This window comes from Sphaerodactylus townsendi, linkage group LG06 (genome assembly GCF_021028975.2).
Source record: "Sphaerodactylus townsendi isolate TG3544 linkage group LG06, MPM_Stown_v2.3, whole genome shotgun sequence".
NCBI classification, from domain to species: Eukaryota; Metazoa; Chordata; class Lepidosauria; order Squamata; family Sphaerodactylidae; genus Sphaerodactylus; species Sphaerodactylus townsendi.
In genome coordinates this window covers 33,737,765-33,756,735 of record NC_059430.1, presented here as the reverse complement: position 1 = coordinate 33,756,735, position 18,971 = coordinate 33,737,765, and the positions used below count along the sequence as shown (strand labels likewise).

The following is an 18,971-nucleotide window of genomic DNA, read 5'->3' as shown; positions in this document are numbered from 1 at the left end:
AATAAATAAATAAATAAATAAATAAATACAATATTATATACAGGTCAGGCACTAGTAAACTGGAGTTGTTAAATATGTCCAGGCCTGTTATGATACACATTCAGTCTGGGCTCACATTTTCTTAAGTTTTAAAAATGTATGGAATCTCAACAAAAGATTCAGTTAGCCACTATGTGATTAGTGAAGACACATGGACAACCCCACCCAAAAGGCCAGGCACCCATATGTGGCGGCACAGGTCTGCAAATGCCAATGTCTACAGTTTCCCGGCGGAGTAGGGAGGCTACAAACACAAAAAAAGCTTCCCCGCCACTAGAAAACCCCCATTGGGCTTAATGGACTTATACCACCAAAAAGGTTGCGTAAGCCCAAAGCCCCTGCTTCCAGCACAACAGGGGCAATAGCTGGGGGACAGCCAATGTCAGCTCCTCCCCCATCCACTCTGGACTGTCCCCGCTGTGGAGGCTCCGGGATGCTGGTGCAGTGTTGAGCACTGAGTCCTGCTGCTGCAGAAGGCTACGACAGCTGCCCATATGCAGATCTGCCCCTCTGCAGGGGCAATGCCCCAGGGAAGGTGCCTGAATCTACTCCCAGCAGATTTGGTTGGGGCTATTAGACATTTAGGCTGCTCAACCATTAGGCTATGCAGTTTTCAGGAATGAAGAGATGTTTATATCCCTTTTATCAGTGTCTTCTGTCATGAAAAAGCCAGGACTGGCTTTAATTCTTCAGACTGTTTTCTATACCTGCAGTTTGCTTTGCTCAACTATAAGCAAGTTCAGTTCTAAGTCTAGATTGACTCAAGGAGTGAGTCAGATGAACAAGATTATATTGCCACATTACGGGAAAATCTGACCCAAGCTATTTAATGTGTAAGTGGATCAAGAGCCATCACTGCTGATAAATGTTGCATAGGAGATCTACTGTACTAAGATATATTCCTGGAAATTAAACTGGTAGTTTGCCTGTAAGGTTTTCAGAGAAACAGTTTACAAAGCATTAATAAAAAATTAAGTCTATATACTATATCCATTGGCTGTTTTTATTCACTTTCAGCAATCAATTTCCCCTGACAGCATTCAGGATGAAATATTTAACGTTTACCAACATCAGCTATCCTGTCAGGGAAAGGTAAAAGAAATACGAACTGAAATTCACCACATCAGGAAATAATCACTTTTAGTCACTGCCTGCCCCTCCTTTCTTTAGGCATGTCTCCACCTGTATTAGTTCACTGCAGTTTCTTTGTCACAGGGACTATACTGGAATGAGCCTTGCATTTATCTCACACTGTGCATGTGTTCTACATTTGTATTATTATTAAGGAGTTGGTTAGACCTATAGCTGGTACAGACCCTACTTCACATTAAATTATACATAGGAAATGATAAACAAGTTCTTTAACCTACCCAATATATACCTGCGATGCATAGAAGCTTGAGTACCAGCTGTGAGGAAACATAGTTTGGCCCTAAAATCAGGCGGGGGCTACTCTGAAGATACCAACAATGACTAACTCACCAACTCTCCATAGACAATTAACATTTTGTCATACTGTACATTGCCCATCTGGCAAACATGAAGGCTGGGACCCTATGAGTAGATTCATACTATAAACAGTTATCCTGGAGCCTTCTTTAAAGAGTCACAGGCTCTCCACTCATCTAAAATTTAATCTCTAGTGGATCACTTCTAGGCAACAACTGCAGGTAGCCAAAACAACAAGTCATTGCCACAATGTTCCATCCTAGATACTGACAGGCTGGCACACAAGATCTCAGGATTTGTGTACCTACCTAAACCTTCAGCATAATTTATTGCAAGGACAGGAAAGAGCTAGCATCTAGAAGCTCAAGTCCCTCATTTCAGATCCCAGACACATGCTTACACACTTCATTTGTTATAAACTGCCACACGCTTCAAAAAAGATATTTACCAAAACTCAAATGGAGTAAAGGAAGTTTGCTTTGTTTAAAAAAGTTCAAAAATGAAAAAAATTTATTTCAAAAGCAGTGCGACTAATGCTCCTAATCAAAGGGATGAACCAAAATTACTACATACTCCAGCTGGTGCAGAAGTACTGCACCACAAGGTACAGCTAACACTGTTACTGAACACCAGCCAAAACCCAACAACTAGCTCTGCAGTGTCATTATCGTAAAGCAGGGGCAAAGGAGTTCCTGGTAGCCTATGTCCCAAGTGTCTAATGCTGAGAAGATCTAAGGACTAGTTACATATGGATTCACATTTAATTCAATAATTACATTAAAAATAGTGGGAGCACTTAATTTGAACTGCAGGCGCTTGAGGAATTCCCTTTCAAAGTTAAAATATCAATAAATACGTTAACGCAACTTTAGTCATGCAAGACAGTTACAAAACAAAGATCGGCTCAAATTTCATAAGAAGAGGCAACTTGCAATCAAAATAAACAGTACCCTTATGTTTTATTCAAAGGGTAAACATGAATTAAGCCCAGCTGTTTTACTTGAATTACAAAAGTAACATGATTCAATATGAAAATAAGAAACTGTCTACAAATCTCTGACAGTAGTAAATTGCAATATACAATGCATACAGGAGTTATACAGAGCGACAAACTCTTGTACAAAACAAAAATACTTTAATACCTTTAAAATCCAATTTTTTAAAAAATCATTCATGAGAAAAGGTTCGAGTCAGAGTTCACACCTCAATTAGTCAAGCCTCAGGCAGCTACGTTACAGCTACTGAAATATACAAAGTGACATTTTCTTCTTTACCAGCCATTTCAAACCTTTATGCATTCCCTAGTTCCTCCCACGTCTCACATTCCCAGATCCAAAGCCTTCCAATCATGAGAACTGAATTTGCTGGACACCAGAGATCTAGGGAGTGAAAGGGAGGAAAAAAGATTACTTTCCTGGAAACTGAACACTTTTAGATACAATCAAGCCAAAAAACAAAAGATGAGGGATGGACAATGTACCTGTTGATAAGATGTTGTATAGACCATAACATTTTGCTGTTGGCCATCTGTAGTAATCAAACCTGCTGGCAACTGGTTGGCTAGAAGAAAAGAAATATTTTGGTGAGCAAGTTCACATAGTAACACACCCAATTTTGTTTCAAATATACAGTCACGGCTTTCACGGTCAGAATCAACTGACTGTTGTGATCTTTCCAGGCTGCGTGGCTATGGTCTGGTAGTTTTAACTCCCAACATTTTGCCCACACCTATGTCTGGCTTCTTCAGAGGCATGTCTTGGGGGAGATGTATTTCCGTGACACAGTGTGGAGAGAAACAATTGAAGTTTAATATATTCATGCCTGCTGTTAACAAGACTCCAGAAGTCAAGTTACTTACTACAAAATTATGACAATTGAGTGTAAATAGTATCTTGACCAGACTGCAGCATAAATAATGTTATGTCACAAGCAACCATGAAGGTGTACATTCAGTTTGTGCTGCAGCTCTTGTGAGCTGTGAAGCAGGCAGCAAACCAATTCCTTTTTAAACATGGAGACACAAATGAATTACTTTACTTAGAAACCAAGCTAGGTCTGCATGGTATCAAGCAGGTGGTGGTATTTCCAAAAAGGATTTGGTATGTGATTGAAAAAACAAGGTCATGAGCAAATTGTGATTAATATCAAAGGGAACACTGCAAGATGCACCCGGATGGAAACTTTTCCTTTCAATAAATATTGAACAGTAGGAATGTAGTGTCCAGTTCTTCACTGTCCAAGAATAGTACTGACCAATGACCATTTTTGCCACCAGTAACAGCTGCTCAATGAGAACTAGTAGCTTCAAGTGATACTTACTAAAAGCTTCCTCTGTAAGCTCTTCACTAAGGCCATCCGCTGTGGTAACTGCTCCCCCAATTCCCTTTTCTCCTTTCATTGCCTTAAAGAAAGCACAAACATCTGTGAGAATATTGGCAGCATCAATGGTATAAACCCAACAGCAAACACTTTGGAATACCTATTGAGTTTCCAGATTCTTTGGGTATTTTTTTTCAAATACAAGCTCCCCATAACAGAATTTTGTTTGCTAAGTGACCATATATAGAATTCTCAATGTCTAAGAGAGGTCCTCCAATTATTACAAAAAGAATTCTGCAATAGGCATAAGGAATAAACTTTCATTTACATTTTACAACCAGATCTCACAACAGATTCAAGAACAGGAGGAGAGGGGCTCTTGGCAGGTTTTTAAGCAGAGCTAGTTGGCCATCTGAAAGCAACAATGATTCTGTGAACTCAGGCAGATAATGAGAGAGAGAATAGGAAGAGTTATATCAGTGCTGCATTCTGGTGACCCTATCTTACAGAGTAACACCAACCACCACTTTAGGGTCATGAAGGAATTTTCCTCCAGGCCTGATTGGCTGGGGATCCTGGAAGGGTTTTTTGCCATCTTCTGGGCATGGAATAGGGGTCACAAGGGGAGGTAGTAGTGAATTTTTTGCACTGTGCAGAGTGTTGGGCTAGATCACTCTGGAGGTCCCTTCCAACTCCATGCTTTTATATCTGTAACAGCCCTAGCTGTCACATTCTTTTGAGGCTGCCACAGCACAGCTACCACCTTTGGAACGTGTAAAGTTCAAGGCTATATGAGATATCACCATTACCACCCAATGTGTGCTCACACATCCTCTTCCTCAACCTGGCTGGTGGCTGCTCTTGCTGCAGGTAAGCAAGCAGCAATAAGGAGGTCCTGTAGCAGCCACTGTCACCAGCTGATGCTCCCTATACCTTAGAATGGCAACAGTGAAAAAATGGTGAAATCAGTTGCTTGCTTTCCCCCTCTCTAGGATGTGATGTACACATGAAAAGTTAAATAGAGGCAAGGTTAAGGGAAGACAGTCAGATACCACCAAAAAAGGCCACATCCTTAAAAGATCTAATGGCTGGGCACATCAGTACAAATGAAAAACTCAACAAAAACAATAAAAAACAACTTCAGCCTTGAATGACATTCTGAAAAGATGTATCCCAACCATCCCGTTAGTGTTCAGCTACTCTGGTACACAAGAAAAGACTTCACAAGTCAATCACATAAACTACATCTCTGGAAAGTGCTGCACATGAAACCACCAGGAGGAGTCAAGAATACAAACCTCCCTGAACTTCTGGAGATACAACTTCAAAGGTTCAACATAGCTGTCAAATCCCAGGGTGGACATGGCAAAAAGAATATCTTCCCCATTTATAGTCTTCCGTTTTTCTTGGTGACACCTCTCACTTGCTTCTGACGTTATAAAGCTGATGAATTCACTTACGCACTCCTGCACGCATTCCTTTGCATCCTTAGCAATCTGGAAAAAGCACACATTAAGACTAAACTGAGAAATATGACGAGATTATAAAACACAGATGCATCTTAAATAAATCCACAACTTAAAACGATCCACCAAAAACCCACCAACAGGCATGTAAATATACACGCTGCCTCAAACAAATCTTAGTGAAGAGATGTTTCCAATAATTATGAATCAATGGCTGTTTTTCAGTATAACAATTCTGAAATACATAGTAGACAATACTATTCATTTAGAAGAAAATGGAAGCTGGCCCACTTTTTGGGAGTATGTGCCTCTCACATAGGATGGAAATGCAAAGGTTTGGTTTTAGATAGGATTAGGATGCCGATGAGGCTCTGCTATTCCTGTTCCCACCATGACATCATCCTATAATCAAGCAATATTACATTTTCATCTTCTCTGAACGCCACCTAAAGACAATGCACCTTTCAAAATCTGTGTTATGAACTCCAAACTTGCCTGATCCAGCATGTCAAGTGAAAAAATATTAACAGCACTCTGTTCCAGAGATATTACCTTTCCCGTCTGAGGTATGGCATTTTTCATTATCCTTGCCACATTTGCGATGGGAAGATATATATCTTGTTCTCTAAAGCTCTCTTTGGAACCATTTGTGTCTTCATGATCATTCATGCTGTCTTCAGTGTCTAAGGACACGAGGCAAAACAAAAACATTAACACAATATATTGCACACCTCGAGTAACCTTACACGATCCACAGTCAGGAATTAATCTACCCCAGAACAAACATTAGGAAAGCCTTAGGTCACCATCAAACTGACTGTTGTAATAGAACTGCTCATAAGGGATCTGTCAGTTCTCCTCAAGTTTCAGTTCCTTGATAATGATTCCACTGGCTTGATAATACTTAGACAATACTGAGAAAGTTTGAGGGACACAAGGAACAGAACTAGTATATTTCTAGCTTACAGAACGACAGCACTTCCTGAGCACTGTACAGCTGAAGGAAAGAGGTCTATCAAGTTCTTTTAAAAGACCGTGGATTAACTGTCCAAGAATACTACCTGCCTCATTTAACACTGTTCAGTTATACAACTCTTACATATGGCAGTATATGATTTTGCTACTCTATATACCTGCACCCTGACAAAGACCCATCACAGTTCTGTTAACCAGCCTAGTCATTTCAGAAATATTTAAATTCCATGTTGGTTAAAATTGTATGTATCTTCAGCTATACAGACTCATCTTCACTAAAGGATCACAGCAGTAACCATAAGATAATTAACACTGTTTGGACCAGTACATCACTTACCATCATGGGGCTGTATCACGTAGTGACTACTCCCAATATAATCTCCAGCAATTCCTAATTGAGAAGCATCTGTTGTAGAACTATCACCATCCATCTGGAATAGAAAGGCAATGTTTTAAAGAATCCACACCAGTTTACTAAGCATACCATTCCTAAAATCTTAAGAATATTTAATGTACTTAAATATGGTACAATTTACTTATTTATGTTATCTGTCACATACATACATGCACGAATGTGTACATACGCTCCTCACTCCACACATGAACTTTGTTTGATCTCAGCTGCCTGTTCCTTCAATAGTTTATTACTCAAACTACATCTTTTGCTAAAGAGTTTTAGTACACAGCTTCATAAATCACATGAAGCAATGAGAGACCTCCTTATTAACTAAAAGTTACTTTAGATCTGTGGAAAAGCAATCAGCTATTTTGTTCCTTCTTTCAAACACCCCCACAAAAATAATCTGGAAAATATCTTCAGGTCATACATGGCAGGGTTGCTGCATATACACTAACAAAAGATTAAACTGCTGAGCTACACTTTAAAAGCAAAGGTTGACCACCTAGTGACTCTTAGAAAGCAAATTAATTATTCAGCACAATATTTCTATCAAAGTGTTAGTGAAATGCCTGGGAATATGTTATCAGTTCTACAGTATTGATATGCACAGCAAATAACCTAATATTTATTCCTGAATTTTTCAGTATTTCAGCCAGTTTAAGCAATATGTACGAGCATGGAAGCAGAACAAGGATTCACATTTGCAAAACAAATAACACCAGTGCTGAATTCTAATTTATCTTCAAGACATTGTTTTGGGGAGTCACAGGATCAATGATAATGGCTGGTTAGTCTCAACAGTAAAATGTTGGAAACAACTTAAGACTGTTACAAAATCTATTAAGATTACAGAGTATACATTTTACTTGCCTGTGAAAATTTTAGGCAGTTTTCTTTTTCCTGCCCCTTCATACTGCACTGTTTATTAAGTATGCAGTTTTTATTTCATTGTTTTGTAACTGAGAAATCCAGTCTGCTTGATGTATTATTCTGAAAATTGACTGTTAATTAATTGTGAAACCCAGTTTTATTTCATACTGGATTGTTTTTACAGTATTCTAACCGCACCCTAAGTCAAGAAAGGTGGACTACTAATGAAGTAAACGTAATAAATTATGACAGCGTTTAAGCAGAAGTAGGAAAATGGTCATCCAAGTATGAAAATGGTAGTTCAAACAATGTTTACGAGAGCAATAAACTCAGCTTTGCTTCATGAAGAGTGTATTTACTTTCATAAACCATGATACCAGTTACATAGTATAGGACCCCAGAACTAGTACTTCAATACTTCAAATAACTGATCTTTCCTGTCACAACAAATAGCTGTGTAGCACCATCTTGCATGTACTCAGTCCTTATACTAGAAAACTGTTTTAGATACTGAATAGATTTCTATGGATATCTGTTATTCAATTCCCTCTATTTTTGATAGATCAAAGAAACTAACAAAAAAACCCCATACTTTGCTATAACTGTTATTAATTTGTAACTGCCTAATAGCAAACTATAGGCAATGCATTATAAGCAACAAGAAAGGGTTACTGACAATGACTTATACCATAAGTGCAACACATTATAACATTAGGAGTCCACTAGTTTTATCACAGTCCCAAGAACAAAAGCTGTCAAGTTCCTCGCTGTCATAGTAATGAAGAAAGACTGAAAGTATATTCAGTCTAATCCACCAAACACTGATCTTTAGAAATCCAGTTTATTCCAACAGAACTGCTGTAGGCAATATTTCTGGTTTACTATACTTAATGGACACAATCCAAGGGAAATTCTCAAGTCTGTCTGAAATTAATGGCAGTTAACTGTTTACTTAAACATGGCTAGTTTTCCTTGGATTACACTATGCTCTTTTCCACCAAAAGATTAAAGCCTAATTGTATATTCTTCCACCACATTCTGGACCTTCTTTGCTGTAGAATTCTCTGCTTGGGTCCTAGTGCCTACTTAGTTCTGGTCCCTCTCCATATTTTTCAAATGCAAAAATAAAACTAAAAAAACCACACTTAGGACTTGGTGGCAAACATGCCGTGCAGGACCACTAGGCAGCCAAAGAGCATGTAATCTATGGCATGCAACAAGGCTCCAGGCAGCACAAGTCCACCAGCAAGAGGCCCCTCAGCCACTCCCAGATACCTCCCAAATGAGAGGTGGCAGGCACAACAGCATGGGTAATCCAGCCCTCCTCTCCAGGCACGCAACTCGCCCTGCTCCTGCATGACCTCGCTCAGATGGCCCAAAATCACCAGCAGAAAAGAAGATGGTCCCACACAAGTACTCCAAGGAATAAGCAGCTCACCGAGGTTATAAATTCAAGAGTGTGTAATGTGAGCTGGCGGCTGGCTCAGCTGCATGGTGCTGACCACATGTGAGCTGCCTCCTTAACACTCAGCTCAACAGCCTCTCTACCAGCTACCCAAGGCTCTCCTTGCGCTGACCCTGGCTCAGCGTCATCCTGCAGTGAGCCATAGTTGACAGAGAGGGGGTTCACCTGGGGGGAGGGGGAAAGAAAGAGACAGCCACATGTTCTCAGTGAGCTCTTTTTTTGCATGATAGTGACCAGCTGGAAAAACCAAAAAGAAATGTTCTGGTATTTTTTCATCTATGTCATTTGGTTAACTACTAAGGATGTAATTTTTTTCCAATTTGTACTTCGATGCAAACTAACAAAACAATCTAGATTCAAATTTTGTAACAAACAGTAGCAAACTCAGAGAAATGCTTGCACGAACTGAACATATGAGCAAAGGAACAAAAACTTCCTTTAACTCATTGTACTAGAATTCATTTTAGTGACTCTCACAGTATAATTATATTTTGTTTAATCCTAATTCAAAAGTTTCCTCATTTCTTGGCATTCTTCTACAGTCCTTCCATTGCAACCAAATAAAGAACGGTCGTTTCCCCACTCACCTTTCGTTGCGCGGTAGTTGCGGCAAATAAACCAGGGGCCTGCTGCATTCCCCACTACCTGAGTGGCAGCAACGCAGCGACCCTGACTCTGCCGCTCTCTGTCCTCCTCAGCGTGCATCATGCCGACCCCTGGATGGTCGAGCAACATTTCTGAAAACCCCGTGGTGACCGCGGGGGAGAGCGAGGCAGTGGGGAAGCCGGGGGTCACTGCGGGTTTGGATTTCCTGCCGCACATCGTGACGTGGACCAATCAGGGCACTGCAGGGCGTGCGCAATGCGCACACAGCATTTCCTTTTGCCATTTTTTACCAGGAAATCACCCGTCGGCATGTAGCTTTGAGCGCACGCGGACTCGACTAATTTGTTAATTAGTTAATCTCTCCCATTCCGATCTGGCCATAGTGATCCATGCCATGGTCACCTCTAGATTGGACTACTGTAACAAGCTCTATGCGGGCTTACCTTTAGCCATGATCCGGAAATTGAAACTCGTGCAGAATGCGGCAGCCAGGCTCCTATCTTATGCCGGTCCTATACCAACTGCACTGGCTGCCTATCGAGCATCGGGTCATGTTTAAAGTTTTGGTATTGACCTTCAAAGCCATTCGCGGCCTTGGCCCTGCTTACTTGAGGGACCATCTCTCCCTATATTGCCCTTCTAGGCCCCTCCGCTCATCGGAGGCGGACCTACTGGTGATCCCTGGCCCCAAGGCGATCCGGCTGGCCTCTACAAGGGCCAGGGCCTTTACGGCTCTGGCCCCTACCTGGTGGAACAGGCTTCCAAGTGAGATCAGGCACCCCCTGCGGGACTTTACTAAAGTTTCAAGTAGGGCGCTGTAAGCTCGAACAGGACCTGTTCCGCCAGGCATTTGGCTCCAGCCCGGGGATGATGTCAACTCCGGGCCTTATAAGGAACAGCCTGGCACTCCCCGATCGGCATGCCCGACATGTGCCGCCTCGGAGTCTTGTTATTTTATGTATTTATATAAATTATATACGATGTTTTAAGCTGTTTTTACTATTGATGGACACCGCCCTGAGCCTTTGGGGAGGGTGGTATACAAATATAATAAATAAATAAATAAATAAATAAATAAATAAATAAATAAATAAATAAATAAATAAATAAATAAATAATTGTGACTGAAGAATCATCGATCGTCCGCTGGGTTTCTCAATGAAATGGAGGGGAAGAGAAAGTGGGCACTTCCGCGTTCTTCCCCCTTTGTTTCACATAGAAATGGAAGAGAAAGCGGGCACTTCCATGTTCCGAGAAATTTTGCGCCACATCATGACAGCCAATCAGAGACAATTTTTTAAATAGAGGGAAAAAAGCATTGGTCCAATTTGTGTTGACGACTGTGCATGTCGACGTTTCAGCAACGATTGCAGCAGTTTTTTTTTACAAAGTTCCACCCACAAAATGGCGCTCCAGCCAATCGGGACAGAGAAGCTCTCTGCCGATGACCACTGAACATGTGGGTGTGGAGAGCGTTATATGACTGAACTCGCGGCTGCCGAGTTCAGGTTTCCTACAGGGACAAGCTGCGGTGGGGAATCAGACCTCGCGCTCAAAAGTCCCGCATCAAAGGAGCGCGGTTTGCCTTGACGTTATTTTATAAAGTGGGGAAACGACCAACAGCAGCTTCATGTGGCCATCTCAACAATTACTGCAGGAAAAATAAATAATTTAAAACTGCATATTAATTCTTGGCTCAAGCATTTTGCTGCTTGACATCCCAAAGATCAAAAAATTGACCTTAATGTTTTTAACAGGCTAGGTTAGTTTTAAAGTGGCCACTCAGCAAAGCTAGTAGATTAGATTCCTTTCAAGCTAGTCACAGACTTGCTGTAATCAAGAAGAGCACTACAGCACAAGTCTCTTATTCTTTTTGATTACAGAGTTCCAGAAAGGTCTTGAAGAGAGAGACACTATTCATAATATGATGTCCCTGTTTACACAAGTTTATGAATGAGGTATAAGCTAATAATTTCTCAGCTCCCAAAAAAATATATTTTGAAGAATTACACATTTTTCAAAGTCTATGGCTCTTCCAACCTTTCACAAAGCAACTTGCATATAGGTCTCTCTCTACATATCTCAATAAAGTCATATATTACAGTTCAACATTTTATAAACAAGGAACTTAGCTGGTAGCAGTTACTGATTATACCTAAAGTAGGTTCTTTAGGAATGGTTTGCAACTTTTTATTTTATAGAGCTAAACAGATTTATAGAGCTAAACAGATTTAGATACAACAATGGGGAGCAGCAATATAATCTATATACATCAATTGCTGTCCAATACTGAGAGCACAGGCAACATCTTCAGACAACAGAAAGAAAAGCAACTAACAAATCATACCAGAAGCATAAAATTTCCTCCATCTATTTCCCTCATTAGTACCTCAGATACTACAATCCTTCAGCACCTACCACCACATTAGGCATTAAAAAACCAGAATCTCAGATGTACATGTTATATATCTCACAGGATTTTCAATTCACATTATGCCTGCTTTGTCTCAGAGCCCATATGCACACCTGGTTCTACAAGTCTACACATGTAGAGAGGGCCGATGAAACAGGCTCCCTTCTGCTAAAATCTTGTTTATGGAAATGCCCACCACATGGGAGAGAATCTGCACTACTAGAACCAAAGGAAATTCAATAATCCACCACTGGAAATTGCAACTCAGTAAGTGTAATTATGGACTACAGGCCCAATTTTCATCCAAATTCTTGAACACTAACAGTGCTTCCATCGGAGCTACCAAGATGATAAGTAATTTAATTAATCATTAATTAAGTCTGCCATATTATGTTATAATTCAAACCTACCTCTCATGCAATACTGCTGGTATCTCCATGAAAAGTTTTCTTAAATTCACTTGAAGTTCAATCACCTTGTTTGGCTACTGTTTCTATCATGTTTTTAAAACAAAGTAATTTAATATTACCCACATTTGGCAGATATTCCTTAAGATCAAATGTATGCAAGATTTGGTCTTGAATTTCAGCTATTTTACCCTCAAGGTAAGACAGCATATACATACAGAGCTGCTTTTATGAATATACACAATATCCACCAGCAGTGAAAAAATGTGTTGTATTTGCTAAAGTAGTAGTCTGCTTGCTTGTTTGTTTTTTTAAAGCAGGCACTCACATATACCTGAAGCTTGTGTTTATTATTTTTCCCCATCTCATAACTTGAACATACAAACAGTGAATCCATTTGAATGTACAAACAGTGAATCCATTAGGGCAAACAGAAGGCTGAGTCAATTACAAGGGGGAAAATCCACATATGTCTTCCTAAGAGTCAGTTATTTCCTACTCTAGCTGGCCAAGTTATTCAACCAGCTCACTGCACATATGCAAATTGTTTTTAAAAATCGACTACAGGCTGCGGAAAATTCTAATTTGCAAACGCTGTGAAAGCATCTTTAAAAAAAAGAGACTGTCACATTTCCATGAACTCCTGTGGCTAGAAGACTAATGATAAGAGGAGGAGCCCTAACAACCAAAGAGGGAGGTAAATAATAAGCCTATATGCTGGGGGGAGGGGGGGATGTAGACAGAAGAAATACCTCACACCAGTAGACAGTATTGTTGTGACATGTGCAAGGAAATACCCCCCTCTCCCTCGAGAGACACACACACGCGACACACCACCACAAAACCCACCCACCTTCGGGTCTGCTGTGCGCTGAGGTCACGACGAAGCGAGACAAAAAGGCAGAGGGGAGCTCCTCTTACGGAGGGGGCGCTTTTTGACAGCTCCTAACCCTTCCCAAACCCCAAAACTGAAAGGCGGGCGAGCTCAGAAAAGAAGGGAGGAGATGAAAATTCTTCAAGCCACTGTCATGGTGGCGGCGTGAGACTGGGGGGGGGGGGGGAGACCCCAAGCGGAGGTCGTTCCCCTCCCCACATTTTCTGAAAAAAACGGTGGGGGGAGAGGAAAAGAGCGAGAAACAAAGCCCTTGCACAGAAAGAGACACGACGAGCAGAGGAGGTGGGGGGGGGGAGAGCAAGGCGGTCGGGGCGGGGGGTGGGGGAAGAGACACGGAAAGAGCCTCTCCAGAAGACCCCACACCTCCCAGCGGACCCCCATGGCCTTTTCTGCCCTTCCCAGGCTCGGAGGAAGGCGCCTGGAAGGATTAGGGCACGGGGGCAAAAAAGCGCCGCTTTCACCCCTTTCCATACACAAGCAAACACCCCCCCCCCCCCGTCGGTTGAGCCCCTTCTCTCCCCCCCCCCCACGGTCGCGGGAGCTCCTGTCACTGCGACCCCTCCCCCACCAGTCCGCGCTCCCCTCCCCCCGCATCGAGGAGCGCCCGCCAGGCCAGCCGCAGCCGCCTCCCCTCCCAGCGACAATACAAAGGCTCCCGCGGGAAGGGAGGCAGCCGGGCCGGGGCTTCGCCTGTCTCCGGCGGGCTCTGTCTCCCCTTCTCTCCCGCCGCCCGCACTTCCTGGTCCCCTCAGCGGCAGCGCCGGAGCCCGGGGAGGGAGACGGCCATTTCATTCGAGCCTGCAGTGCAACCGGTTACCAATCATTGGCCGGAGCCAGGCACAAACCTCCAGTGCGGCCCTGGTTGGCTCCCTCCGCAAATCGGCTGTTTGGTTGGACAGAAAATGGCTGCGAAGGAACCAGTCCCAGCGCGGAGCACCGCTTCCCGCAGCCGGCCTGCCCTCCCTCCGCGCCGCCTCCTCGCCCGCCCCCTCCCTCGCGCGCGGCTCTTCCTCTCGGGCGGCTTTCCTCCCGCCGGGGCCCTCCTCCCGCAGCTGCGCAGATGATCGACATCCGCCCTTGGGTCTTTATATGGGCGCCTCTCCCTCCGCCGCGCTCTTGTGCCCAGTCGCGGAAAGGAGGCGACCAAGTTGCTGCCTTCTCTCCCCTCCCCCGTTTTCTGTATCAGTGGCTCTTCCCCCTCCTCACGTTAACACATATCTTAAAGGGAGGCTGAGATAAATGAGTTCTTCGGAAATGTTCTGTGTTGCTAGATGTTACGTCTGAATCCTTGAAACAATTAAAAGGCTCTGGATTGTTGATCAGTAGCGTTTATTTGAAAGGTAATGAAGCACCCAGCTTGCAAGAAGCAAGTTCTACCAGGCCTAGCTTGTGCACCCTCCAGAGGCTTAGCTAGGCCAAGTGTGTCCGGTGCACACTCTGGCTTTTTTGCCCCCCTGCGGTGCCCCCAGCGGGCCCCTGCCCCTTGAAATCCCCCTCATGCAGCCCCACATGGCACTTCATTCAGTGGTGGGGTTTAGCCGGTTTGCACCACTTCGGCAGAACTGGTTGTTAAAATGGTGCTTGTAAACAACCAGTTGTTAAATTATTTGAATCCCACCACCAGAAACGGTTATTAAATTTGTATTGTCGAAGACTTTCACGGCCGGAATCACTTGGGTGCTGTGTGGTTTCCGGGCTGTATAGCTGTGTTCTAGCCGCATTCTCTCCTGACGTTTCGCCTGCATCTGTGGCTGGCATCTTCAGAGGATCCTCTGAAGATGCCAGCCACAGATGCAGGCGAAACATCTGGAGAGAATGCTGCTAGAACACGGCCATACAGCCCGGAAACCACACAGCACCCAAGGTTATTAAATTATTTGAACCCCACCACTGACTTCATTCCATTTACTTTTAGGAAAGGAGCAGGCCGAAGAAGTCTGCCTGCGTTGCCTGGGCCTGGTGGGAACTACATTTCCCAGGAGCCCCTGGGAAATGTAGTTCCCACCAGGCCCAGGCAACGCAGGCAGGCTTCTTCTCCGGGATGTTTCATTCCTAAATGTAAGTGGGGGGGGTACGCCGGGGGGGCAGGGGGCGCCGCGAAGGGGGGGTGGGGGGATTTTTCCGCCCCTCGCGTGACCAGAATCAGTGCGCCTGATGCGTTGTGCACCCCCTGTCCCCTGGTGGCTTCGCCACTGGCACCCCCCTTTATCCAGAAACCCATTTTCCCAAAGAATATGAGAAAGTTACCTCTGAGTTTAGGAGTGTCCCAAGGTAGAGATAAAGCCACTTGGCCATCTGCCCCCACAGAACAATGGAAACATCCCTCTTCCCATGGGAGTAGAAGGTGTCAATAATAAGTCTAGGTATCTACCAAGCTGTGAAACCATGAAAGTAAGATCAAGGAAAGAATGTTCCATTAACACAGGGGTTACATTTAACAGGCAGTGTATGTATCTAAAAGCAATTACATTGACAGGAATGCATCTCAATCACCTAGATACAATCTCCATGTATATTCTACATGGCCATGGTCTGAAGTTAAGAATGTAACTCAAATCATTTAGATGCCATCCCTGACACTAGCACTTACAGCTACAAGCTGGGGAAAATTCCTGGAGGTTTTGGGGTAGAGCCAGTAGAGTGGCCTCAGCAGGGTATAAAGCCTCAGGCAGCACCATTCAGGCAGTCGCTTTCTCCATGGAAAGTCCTGTTTCCTCTGGAGATCAGTTGCAATTCCAGGGGACATTCAGGCTCCATTTGGAGGTTGACAACCCTGACTCCAGCCACCGGGCTGGTGAGAAGGGATGATGAAAGAAGGGATTGCCCCTGAGGATGTGCAGAGTGACTTTCCTTCAAGAGGACTAGGCAGTAGAGGAAACCTGGGAAAGCACTTGCAGCACCAAAGGATTCGTCAAACCAGTAGCAGCACCAAAGGATTCATCAAACCGGTGCACTAGTTAGAGAACTGGATGCCGACAATGGCAGCCATGTGGTTGGACCTACTAGTAATCCTATGAAATTAATAGTCTGAGCTGTTAATAAAGCCTGCTGGAGTGTTGTGTGGATTAGGCAAAATGTCAGGAGAAAATGCTACTAGAACACAACCATACAGCCCCCAAACCACCCAACACTCCAGTGATTCCCGCCATGAAAGCCTTTGACAATACAATAAAGCCTGTTGTCTGGCAATAGGGTGGCCAACTCTGTGTAAGGAATTCCATAGAAGCAGAAATAAAAGGCTTTTTGGTGTAAAAGACCGTTTATTCAGACATCCTAGAAAACTCACGTACACGACGTGGCAGGAATAGAGTCTCCCGCCAGAAGCACAGGTTATAACTCTGTCCATCCCATCCCCCCTCCGGGATTCCCATGGGAACGGAGTTCTCATCTCTCTCGCAGAGATAAGGTCTCCGCCAGAGTCTCCGCCGCAGATGCTGGCCCATCGCCCGGGTTATGGAATTCAGTCAAGGCCAGGCGGCTGTCCTGAACATCAACACCATTGAATCCTTTACACTCTGCCTCCCTTAAGAAAAACTTCTCCCCCCCAGGTTTGTGCGGAAAGGTGCGGTGAAAAGCAGAAATGATTGCACGGCCGTCACTATTTTCGCAATAGTCCCATTGATTATATCCAAAGGAATATCCCACCCAAGAGACTAAATATTGCAAGCGTTTGCGATTAAAACGAGAGTCCAGGATGGCGTCAATTTCGTAATGCTTGTGGCCATCAATTATAGTCAGCGGGGGTCTCTCCGGCGGGTCGTGCCAGGCATCGGAAACGGGAGCCTCCTTGAGCAAACTGGAATGAAAGACAGGATGGATATTACTTAGAGAATTAGGCAAGTCCAACCGGCAGTGACATAATTAATCACTTTACTAATCTTAAAAGGTCCCACGAATCTTTGCCCAGTTTTGAAAATTTATGTACGTCTCTGAGATTTTTGGTAGACAAATACACCCAGGCGCCTACACGTAAAGGGAAATCCGAGCGGTGCTTATCCGGCTTGAAGTTTTTGGGAGTCTTTAGCCTGCTGTGGGCGGTCTGGACCGCTTTCCACCCCTCGGCCAGAGATGAAATCCACTGTTGGAACTCCGAGGATTCAACGCTTCCGCAGGTAGTTATGCAACGGAGGGAAGGATCGCCCAGACACAATTTCAAGGGGTTTTTTTTGTACTGCTATGAACCGCATTATTATAGTGCGTATTCTGCAAACGGAATTAACTCGCACCAGTTGTTTTGGTGATAGTTGGTGTAACAACGTAAATACTGCTCCAGGGTTCTGTTCGTTCTCTCCGACTCACCGTCACTTTGAACGTGGTGCGGCAATTGCCGGGCGGCCCCCAACAAGCCCAGGAAAGCTTTCCAGAACTTTGAAATGAATTGGGGCCCGCGGTCGGAGACCGCCTTAACGGGGGCGGAGTGTAGACGATAAATATGCTGAATGAACAGACGCGCTAACTTAGGAGTGGAGGGGATGGAAGCACATGGGATGAAATGGGCTTGTTTAGAAAATAAGTCCACCACCACCCACAAGACCGTGTTGCCTTGACTCTCTGGCAACTGTAATAAAATCCATGGAGATGACTTCCCAGGGCGAGGCCACCGAGAGGCTTCAACAGACCATGGGCTTTCCCCGAACGGATTTGGCTTCCGCACAAACAGAGCAACCTTTGATATATGTGTCAATGTCTTTGGCGCATCGCTACGCCACCAAAATTGACGGGCGGGCCAAATGCAGAGTCTTAAGGAAGCCAAAATGTCCAGCCGAAAGCAGGCATCATGACAGGCCTCGAGAACCTGCTTACTGGAGGGGAGGCACGCATCAACAATTCCCCCCCCGCCAAACACCATTCTCCAGGCGTAATTGGGAGTCACCTTCCTCCGCTGGTGGCTCGCGCAGCCCCGCCTCCTCGAAGTTCTCGGAGGAAAGGAGAGACCAGGCTGGGAATGGGTGGAGAAGGAGGAGTGGACGCCTGAGATCGAGTGCCAGCCAGCCCCAATTGGGAGGGGGAGAGAACAGGGCGCGGGATATCCCGTAAGGCAGCTCCACCTCGGCAGGCGCGAGAGCGCATCAGCCAGTTTATTGGTTTTTCCGGGGAAAAAATGGACAGTGAAAGAGAAACGAGAAAAGAAATCAGCCCAACGGAGTTGTTTTGCGGACATCTTGAGGGGGGTGGAGAGGGCGTGCCTGTTCTTGTGATCCGACCACACTCCTGAAAGGGGTGTTTAGCCCCCTCCAGCCAGTGGTGCCAAGTGGAAAGTGCTACTTTGATGGCCGCAGTCTCTTTATCCCCTACAGTCCAGTTGAGCTCAGCACCGGAGAATTTCTTTGATAAATAAGCACACGGAACCAGCCTATCATCTTTATTTCTCTGCAACAGGGCTGCACCAAGCGCTTTGTCCGAGGCATCCACGTGAACCACAAAAGGAAGATCTGGGTCAGGGTGTTTCAGGATAGGTTCGGTAGTAAAAGCTGATTTTAAATGTTGAAAGGCTGTCTGACATTCTTTAGACCAGGAAAGGGGGGCCCCGGGCTTGGCAGCTCTGCTATTGGTCTTTACCCTTTAGTGCGTAAGAGGTCTGTGAGTGGGAGAGTCAGTTCAGCTAATTGGGGTATAAAGTCACGATAGAAATTAGCAAACCCTAGGAAAGATTGGAGTTCCTTCCGA

At 44.3% G+C, this 18,971-nt stretch overlaps 1 protein-coding gene across 4 annotated transcripts; it reads right to left on the bottom strand.

Moving 5' to 3' along the window:
- Positions 1 to 1,021: 1,021 nt before the first annotated feature.
- NFYB (nuclear transcription factor Y subunit beta) lies at positions 1,022 to 14,279 on the bottom strand. Of its 4 annotated transcripts, none has more exons than XM_048502279.1 (7): positions 14,150 to 14,279; positions 6,586 to 6,679; positions 5,826 to 5,956; positions 5,106 to 5,303; positions 3,808 to 3,889; positions 2,969 to 3,048; positions 1,022 to 2,867 (listed from the first exon to the last, which is right to left on the bottom strand). In XM_048502279.1, exons 2-7 carry the CDS (start codon positions 6,677 to 6,679, stop codon positions 2,835 to 2,837), a joined length of 618 nt encoding a protein of 205 aa, XP_048358236.1. In that variant the 5' UTR covers positions 14,150 to 14,279; the 3' UTR covers positions 1,022 to 2,834. The 4 variants fall into 4 exon arrangements, with proteins under 4 accessions (XP_048358236.1, XP_048358237.1, XP_048358238.1 ...); XM_048502280.1 differs by lacking the exon at positions 14,150 to 14,279 and adding an exon at positions 13,263 to 13,795; XM_048502281.1 differs by lacking the exon at positions 14,150 to 14,279 and adding an exon at positions 8,957 to 9,680.
- Positions 14,280 to 18,971: the final 4,692 nt, after the last annotated feature.

Coding starts and splice junctions, on each gene's coding strand:
- NFYB (XM_048502279.1), bottom strand. CDS start 6,679: ATGGATGGTGATAGTTCTACAACAGATGCTTCTCAATTAGGAATTGCT. Junction 5,957..6,585: donor CGTGATACAGCCCCATGATG/GTAAGTGATGTA, acceptor TCGTGTCCTTAG/ACACTGAAGACAGCATGAAT. Junction 5,304..5,825: donor CCATACCTCAGACGGGAAAG/GTAATATCTCTG, acceptor TGCTTTTTCCAG/ATTGCTAAGGATGCAAAGGA.